Genomic DNA, 9,574 nt, shown 5'->3' on the forward strand with positions numbered 1-9,574 from the left:
TTTCTTTGAGAATGCACCCATGTTGTCACAGCAGCAACAACCAAATTACTAAGTTTAATTACTAAGGTCTCAAATACTGCTTTTTTGCATGTCTGTTTCTTTGAACATGTAGTTAGATTTGTCAAATATAATTATTCTTAAGTTTAATTTACTAAGTTTCATGACTACTCCCTTCTTTCTAGCTCTTCTTTGAGGCGATGATGATAAGTAACGAAAAATGTGAATAGTGGCTATTGTTCATGTGCTTAACACTTTAGTTGGTTTTGGTACTTTTCTTACTAGTAAAATTAGCTATTAATTGAAGGTTTCTTTTATTTCTCATGATAGTTTAGTGAGAATTTGTGGTGATCAATGTGCGTGAATCTTAGATTTCTTTTTTGCAGGGTAAATCAGTTGGTTTTTTTTATAATTATGTATGGTATAATTAGCTATTAATTGAGTGTTTCTTCTATAACTCATGAAAATTTGGGTTTATTATTTACTCTCGCTTAAACGCTAATTCATTTGAAGAAGGCGCGAGCGGGTGCGGGCGGGCAACCCACTCCTCTCTCTCTTTTTCATTCTTTTTGTTTTCTCAGTGGCGTCGACGGCGACACCATGAATGTGAGTTCCGAGCGGTGGGAGGAGGGAGACGATGCGCGAGACGAGGGGAGGAAGGGAATTTCTCTCAGTGTAACAGATGCGTGTGTCACGGGTGTGCGGCCCACGTGATCACGTGGTGAGTTGCGATTTCGATGAACCAGGTTCACCACGTCATCTTTGGACCACAATAAAAAGAGAATTAAAAAAGTGTTAATAAAATTTATGAAAAATTAAAATTAAAATTCAAAAATGTTGAAGTTTAAAATTTAAAATTAGATTTGAAAATTAAAAAAATTAAATTTAAATTTAAAAATTTAAATGATAACAACGGAAACATAGAAGTATATTCTTATATACTTTTACCCCAACTTTGGTAAATAATATTGAATAGTTTATTCAAAATATTTTAGAAATTGCGAAAATTTACCGCCACAAAGCGCGGGTCTTCACTAGTCTTTTCAATTTGGGGGTGTGGGCCCCACTGAGAAGGTGAACCATCATCTTCTTAGTTTGGGAATGTGGGCCCCACCAATTTTTTAATTATTTTTTTCAAATTGTTTGGGTGTTTTTTCTTTTTTTTTTTTTCTTTATTTACTTTTTCTTTTCTTTTTCTGTTCCATTTCTATCCAATAATACAGATCAAGTGTGCATAGTGAGTCTATTTCGTTTTTTATTTTTCTTTATTTACTTTTTCTTTTCTTTTTCTGTTCCATTTCTATCCAATAATACAGATCAAGTGTGCATAGTGAGTCTATTTCGTTTTTTATTTTTCTTTATTTACTTTTTTTTTTTTCTTATTGACTGAAGATGGACTGTCATCGCCATGAAATAAAAATTTCATCTCTCTCCATTTTTTTACTATATCTTTCTCTCTATTCCTTTCTTCTTCTCTCTCCTCTAATTCCTTCAGCTTTCTTTCTCTCCGCTTTCTTTCTTCCTCCCATCTCTTTAACTTCCCTCTATCTCCCAAATAGACAACAGGCATCTCTCCCTCTCCCCTCATCTCACCTATGCCCGCAGCAATTTTGGTGAAGAAGCGGAGATTTTCCCACGAGAGCGCTTGCTGATCAAATTCCTCCACAAAGATATCTTCGTTTTTTTGGCTCTAATCTCCTCTTTTATTTCGATTGATTGATCCATCTATATCTCCTATTTTTGTTTCTTCTTTAACTCGAATTGATTTGGGGTGATCGATCTGTCAATGATGCAATGTATAGCGAGATACTGAAGTTGGCGGAGGGGGAGGAGCCAAAGCCGTTGCCGCAGGATGAGGACCTTCCAGGGATGGGGCAGTTCAATTGCGTCCATTGCGAGTAAGATTTGAAATTGAGGTGATTTGATTCGAAAAGTTTTAAAGTTTTATGGTGTTTGGAAATCGGGATGATTCAATTTGATGATTTGATTCAGAAAGTTTTGATTTTGATGGGTTTCTTTTGGTGTATCAGCCGATATTTTGCGAAGGTCAATGTTAGGGAGGAGCACTTCCGGTTGAAGCGCCACAACAAATGGTGAGCTCTCTTTTTTTTGGCGCAGTTGGATCATTACTATCAAGTCTTGATCTCTTCGTACCAACAACGCTTGTCATCCTCTACCCATCTGCACATAATTATATTTTTTCTCTCTTTATTTAATTGTTTTAAAAATTATAAAATATGTTATTATAGTGGTTTGAGTTTTTTTTTTATGAAAAGAGTAAAAAAGAAATGGTTTGAGAAATTCATTATAGTAGCTTGAGTTTTTAGAAAAAACCAAAATACTTTGAAAACTTTTATATTGATCATAATATGTAATTTACTTTATTCATAATAGACAAGGTATATCATTTCATCAACGACATATGAAAATAATATTCCTTGCCGATTTTTTTTTATTATTTTTTTTTTGTTGGATTTTTTTTTTTCTCTATATTCTTTCCTGTTGACTGAAGATGGACCATCATCGCCATGAATGTTGCCCGATGTATTATCATTTCCGCCATTTCTTCCATGAATGTTTGCTATTGCCCGATGCATTGTTGTTTTTGCCGTTTCTTCCACCCTTCCTTCCTTCTTTGTAATTTAATATTGTAAATTTCCAAACGGTAGAGATCAGAATATTGACCGAATTTATGCATCAAGTAAGAATATTATTTTTTTTATTTTATTTTCTATTTGCTTAGTAGATGACTTATCTTTAGTTTTACAATAACATCTACTCACTATAAAATTTGTGTCACTACACTATATCAACTAAATAAATTTGAAGAGGATATGTCTCGGATCCCTTCTCTTTTTTATAGTATTGTAGTATATTATGTCGAATTCTCACTTTATAAATATCTATTCGCTTAACGTGCGGGCTACTATAGTAGTTTATTATGAATGCTACAATCCAAGTTAAAATAGAGTTAAACAGTAGTTAATTGAAATAACAGTTATTTTCAACTAATATTCGTAGGATAAAATAATAATACATGTTGTTTTCTATTTTTTATTTAAGATATATATATATATATATATATATATATATATATATAATTAGGCTGGAATACTATTAATAGTAAACGTTCGTTTTGCTATCACAATTTTTAAATACCTTGCAGATGAAAATTGTAGGGTCAGGATGATATTATCGCTTAGAGTGAGTGGATCCCCCATAGGTGTGATTGGTCCCCACCTGGTGTATAGTATTTAATCCAATGGTAATTAAAATAATCGAAAAATAGTCGTATCCAAAAGCCTAAAAAAACTTGTAGCCAACAATGAGATTTTGGCTACTATAGTAGCCGATCCAAGCTCTATATAATATATATATTATTATAATATATTATATATATAGAGTTGTAATTTTAATGGTCGATATGATACGTTTTCCCATTTAACAGCATAAAGATATCCAAATCAATTGATTTTTTGTTAGAAAATTCTTTAAACTATTTAAAACAAGATCTATACTCTTGATCTTGATTACAAGACTCCTATCATCAGTTTTTAAGGAATATTTTTTTCAACCGTTCATTTTTGTGTCCACTCGATGGATAAGAGAACAATATCGAAAATGTATGAAATTTGATTTCTAAACACTTCAAGTAGTATAGATCATGTTCAACGGTGTCGATCGTCGATTTGGATGCTCTATCATCAAAAACAAATGGATGGCAATGGAGCTCGTTTGCTATCGATAGAATTCTAGCTCAACTCTCTCTCTCTCTCTCTCTCTCTCTCTCTCTCTATATATATATATATATATAGATTATAGTATGATTTTTAATTTATTATTAAGTAGGAGATTTATCACTTTTGTTTGTTAAGTCTATGTTACTTTTCAGATGACAAGTTTAATAATGTTTTAGCTTATTAGTGGGTAAAACAGAATTTTATGAATAATCTATTCAATTTACGTTAATTTCGACTAATAAAGGGTTTCTGAGGGAATTGCTGATGTTAACGAGGATATTGGTGATTTTTTAAAAAAATTTGAAGAGACATAAATGAAATTGCAATCCAATAGAAGGACATTCAGCACACTATTCTTTCATTTTTTAATGCTAAAATCTCAAAAGGAGCTGTTTAAACTTTGGGATGGAGGATTCTAATTAGATCTACGTAGGTGGATCATTAGATGCTCCGATTTCATGAATGAATTCAATACATAACTGTAGTCATCTCTTGATTGATTTTATCAGACATTTCTTTAATTTCTACAGAGACATCTTCCTCTTCCTTTAAGCCCTTAGTATGAGCAGATGGATTGATAGGCATGCAAGATTTGTTTAGAGAATCGCAGACCTCTCCTAATAAATTTATAAGGGAATGCGCAATCTTTTGTCAAATCAAGCCTATCACGAAGATGGCAATTTGATTTAACTGTACTGGATCAATCCTATCACGAACACGAAGACGACGATTCGATGAAAGCAAACCCAAATCTACCTTATTACAAGTATGACGATTTGGTTTAACCAAACCCAAATTGAGTCTATCACGAAAACAGCAATTTGATTTAAGTCGGATCAAACCTATTATAAAATCGGCGATTCGGTGAAAGCAAATCCAAATCAAGCATATCAAGAAGACGACAATTTGAGTTAAGTTGAATCAGATCAAACCTATTATTATTCCATTTTGATATAATTCTGACAGTCCTAAATTTCACACAGAAAAAAAAGATAACTTTATTGAAAGAGGCAATTCTGGTAACAACCAAAAAATTGCACTTTATGAATACACGTCCAAATGTAGTTATCATAACACACTAATGCTATTTTATTTTTGTAACTTAAACATAGGTAATGATTTCCTATGTGTAGTCCACACTCGTACTATATATTATGCACTCTAATAATCCCACACTCAGCACTTGTTTGCTGCAAGCCCCTCCTTCAACTTCTGAATTGTACCAACATCCGTTTTGAAGGACTTGGCAAGGATTCCATCATCAATATTACTCGTAAAAACACTTCCAGGGACAGAAACAAGCCCCGCGCTCGCACTTCCGAAAGCAGAAAATGCGACAGCGGGCTTCGGCCCGGTGCAGTACTGAAAGTGAACAAGCCCTTTCGGGAACACAAACATATCACCCGGTTGCATTTTCTGAGTGTACAGCTTATTTGTAGTATCAACGAATCCGACTTCGAGATAACCCTCAACAAGGAATAAGAGCTCCGCAGACCGAGGGTGAGTGTGCGGTGGGTTCACGCTGCCAGGCGGGTACATTAAGACGGCAAAAGAGACACTCTGGCCATTTAGGGCGGGGAATTCTGCCATTGTCACCTTGGAGACGGTGAAGTTTGTTGGTGGGGGCAACGTGAGTAAGGGACGAAGTCCAGTGAAGGTGAAGAAGGTGCCGTCCACGAGCGAGTTGTTCAAGTTTGGTGGGATAATGAAGTCTGAGATGATGTCGGGATCCCCCGCTAGGACAAGAACATGAGAGGCTGACAGTGAGAGAAGTATAACGAGCAAGGCATGAGAGAAAATGTTAAATCCCATCTTTTATCACTAGAAAGTGTTTCTACAACGATTAGGTTGTTGTAAGCATCGCAGTAATCTTGTGTATTTATAGGTAAATTTTATGGGCAGCAATCCGGCCTGTTTGTTGTCTGGCTATGTTATTGCTATGGCTGTCAGACGGGAGGAAAAAACAACAGCAGTCTGGAGATTAATGTGGAATGATAACTAATGACCCAAAATTGCAACAAACTAGGGAGTCTTGGAAAACAAGAAAAAGAGAATCAGGTACTTTGGCACCTTTGGAATTTCCAAAAGCCAAATATTTTGGTCTTAGGTCTTAACTATGACAAGCGAAGCAACGACAGATAGATGTAGTCTGAACTTAAGCAAAGTCAGAAGTTAGCAAGAGACAATCTCAAGGAATTAAGGACCCACATGATGGGAACAGAAAAAGAAATATCCACATCATTCGGTCATAGCCACATACGTAAAAGTAAGAAGCAATGGTAAGTAGTAAATTCACACCCCATTTGGTTCGGGGATAAAGGGTGGAATAACCCCTTATCCCCTTTATACCCAAACGCACCACATCATTCGGTCATAGTCTATTATAGTAGTTTTCGAATATTTGGAATATATTGATATAACTTGGTATAAACCTAGAATTACTATTCCACCCTTATTTCTGGAACATGTAAAAACAAAATTAATTAAAATCTAATTAATCATTTTAAATTATTAATTAATTTAATTAATATATTTAAATTATTAATTAATCTATTTCCACCCCTTTTTTATTTTTAAAATTTAAAATGTAAAAATTAAATATAAAAATTTAAAATTTAAAATATCAAAATTGAAAACTGTTAAATGTTAAATATTTAAAATGTAAATTTTAAATTGAAATTTAAATTCAAATATTTAATTTAAAAATTTAAAATTTAAAATTTAAAACTTTAAATTTTAAAATTTAACAATTTAAATTTAATTAAATTAAATTTTAAATTTAAAATTTAAATTTAAATTTAAATTTTAAAATTTAAAAATTTAAAAATTAAATTCAAAATTTTAAATTTTTAAATTTTTAAATTTAAAAATTAAAAATTAAATTCAAAATTTTAAATTTTTAAATTTTAAAATACAAAAATTAAATTTCAAAATTTATAATTTTAAAAGTAAATTTTAAATTTTAAATTTTAAAAATTTGAAACTTAAAATTAAATTAAAAATTAACAATTTTATTTTTTATATTTTTTAATCTCAAAATTAAAGTTTATAATTTTAAATTCTAAATTTTAAATTTTAAAATTTGAGATTGTCACGCCTCGGATTATCACGTTTTCCCAGGCACGTTAACAGACCCGCCGTATACAAAAAAATTTCTTCTGTATACGAAGTGATAGCTGTATCTGTAAACAAACCAAGCTACAACCACAGGTAAAGAGCTGCAAAACACAACAGAATATATAGATAAAACATCAGGTTTAATGACACTAGGTTCAATGGCATTTTCCACCTAGGTTCACTCGACTTTAGGTTTAATGACATTCCAATCATGTTCTTTCTTTATCCTAATTGTCCACACCTAGGATTCATAACTTCATGACATCTAGTCCTTGATTTCACACTTGTCAAGTTCTTTAATTGTTTCTAGAGTTCATCAACCTTTGTTCATTATCCACATCTAGGCATACATATATGTTTTCACATGCCTATTGTTCTTGTCCAATAGTAGGTAATTCTATCTAGTAACACATGGTTCATACATTCATATTTATTACACACAACCTACCATTGCATACATGCATCAACAATAATACCATCTAATCACTTCGGTGAAGTACAACCCACCTTGTAGTGCCCTCAACTTGCTTGTAGACACTTGCAATTAGGCCAATCCCTTGGATCTCCAAGCTTGCTCCCAAGCTTTCCTTATTCTCTACAAGAGATCCATTCGTTACCATTTTCGAACACCAAAATGGTTTTTTCTCTTGAAATCAAGTTGCCTCACTTGATTTTCTAACCCTCAATTAGGGTTTTAAAGGGTTAAAATATTTTTAAAACCCTCACAAGAGAATTCCTCTTTCAACCTAGGGTTTTCTAAAAATAATGGCAAAATCCAAAATCTTAAGATAAATCCCACAATTTGTGGTCTAGATTTACCTAGGATTTGCTAAAATTCTAAAAGTAAGGATTAAATACAAAACCCTAACTTCAAATCCTAAAACTCACCTTTGCCCAAAGCTTTTCCATTTCTTTTTCCTCAAGAAGATGATCCTCTAGCTCCAAATCTTCCCTCCAAGCTTGATCCTTAAAGCTTCATGGATTGGAGAAGAAGAAGATGAAGAAGAAGTGAGAAAGGAGCTTCTCTCTCTTCCTTTCTTTCTCTCTGCGTGTGTGTGTTCACTGAGAAAAGATGAGAGGGCCCTTTTTTAAACAGGCCCCCATATGAAATTACCTATTTACTCCTCAAAAATCGCATTCTATAACACTGTGTACTGGTACTCGGGTTGGCATACCGGTACTCGGGCATCCAGTTCCGGTACCCAATTTTCAATACCTCAAAACCCGAACGTTAGATTCTAAGCTTTTGTATTGCGTACGAGTACCCAGATTCCAGTACTGGTACTCAGTACAAATTTAGTATCGATACCCAATTTTGGTTCCTCAAAACCTAAGAGCTCATTTCTCTAATTTTGTATTGTGTACCAGTATCCAATTTCCAGTACCGGTACTTAATACAAATTCTGCCACTTTGACAAATTTTTCATTATGGAGTCCGTTTTCGCACCCAGTTTGCACCGAAAACACTCGAATGCTCTTCAAACTTCGCTGAAACTATTTTAATAGATTTTTAAGCAAGTTTCCAGCAAAACTTCATAATTGTAGAAGTTCGATATATTACAATTTTCCTGTAGTATAGAAGTCAAAGATCACTCATGGATTGCCCCCTAACCTCATCTTGTCCTGAATTTCCTTATGGAGCAAGGAGTTTGGCAACATTAAAGTGCAGTTCACTAGTAGCTACAATAGTGGCCCCTAACCTTATCTCATCCTAGTTTACGATAGTTTGTAATATTTATTCGTATTTTCTGTTTGGTTTTTTTCCTCTCTTTTCTGGTTATATAAACTTTTGCTGAGAAGACAGATTTATTGTAAAAACATGATTCGACGCTTTTGTTGCAGAATCCCAACAACCGGTACCAGATTAACAACAGTCGGTATTAGAGCAGGTTGCGAATTCTCAAAATCTGATACTAGGGCGAGTACCAAATTCCCAACAATTGGTACCGGTGCTTAAAGAAATCAAGAAGTTCGACGGCAAGAACAATTTAAGCTTGTAGCGAATTAAAGTACAAGCAATTCTTGTACAATAAGAGTTGATGAGATGTTGAACGAAAAAAAGACGAAGCTGGTAGAAGTCACAGATGCGGCATAGGGGAAGATAGAGCGGAAGGCATTGAGCACGCTTCATCTATCGTTAGTAGATGCTGTTCTTTACAACATAGCCAGCGAGTCGACGCCGGTGAAGTTGTGGAAGAAGTTAGAAGATATATACATGACCAAGTCTCTGACAAATAGGTTGTATTTGAAGCAACGACTATTCACGCTGCAGACGCAGGAAACAACTAGCCTACATGAGTATCTAAACAAGTTCAACAAGGTGGTGGCCCAGTTGTCACGCCCGGGTACCAGCGGAAGCATATCCGGCACGTGCACAGACCCGCCATACACCTGCAGTATATAAGGCGTCTACGAGAAGCAAGTCGATAGGAAGTAAAACAAGAGAGTCCTATCCTGATATCAGAGCAAAGTACAAGTCGATATACAACGAGTATCCAATCCGAGTCAAAATCCAAAGTGTATACAAACCATGATCTCAGCAAAAAGAGAAGTAACACTACTATAATCTCAACCCCGAAGTAAATAAACATCACGGGTGTACAAAAAGAATAGATACAATGGGGGTCTCTCTATATATATATATGGACATCACCCTCGGCCGTAGCCCGAGTAGCAAGGTGATCGACTAGCACGCTCCTAGTAGTCCCTAGCTAGGCGCG

General features: G+C 34.1%; 1 protein-coding gene and 1 long non-coding RNA gene across 3 annotated transcripts; one reads left to right on the forward strand and one right to left on the reverse strand.

Annotated features, from left to right (window-relative positions):
* Window positions 1,480–2,724, forward strand: LOC109711256. Of its 2 annotated transcripts, none has more exons than XR_002216554.1 (2): window positions 1,480–1,913; window positions 2,028–2,724. It is a non-coding gene; the product is annotated as an uncharacterized LOC109711256 (long non-coding RNA). The 2 variants fall into 2 exon arrangements; XR_002216553.1 differs by having other exon boundaries at window positions 1,480–1,895; window positions 2,028–2,719.
* LOC109711232 (germin-like protein 9-3) lies at window positions 4,753–5,642 on the reverse strand. The gene has a single exon (XM_020234178.1). The coding sequence runs from the start codon at window positions 5,547–5,549 to the stop codon at window positions 4,914–4,916; it is 636 nt and encodes a 211-aa protein (XP_020089767.1). The 5' UTR covers window positions 5,550–5,642; the 3' UTR covers window positions 4,753–4,913.

The sequence above is a fragment of the Ananas comosus genome, linkage group 1, assembly GCF_001540865.1.
Source record: "Ananas comosus cultivar F153 linkage group 1, ASM154086v1, whole genome shotgun sequence".
Taxonomy (NCBI): domain Eukaryota; kingdom Viridiplantae; phylum Streptophyta; class Magnoliopsida; order Poales; family Bromeliaceae; genus Ananas; species Ananas comosus.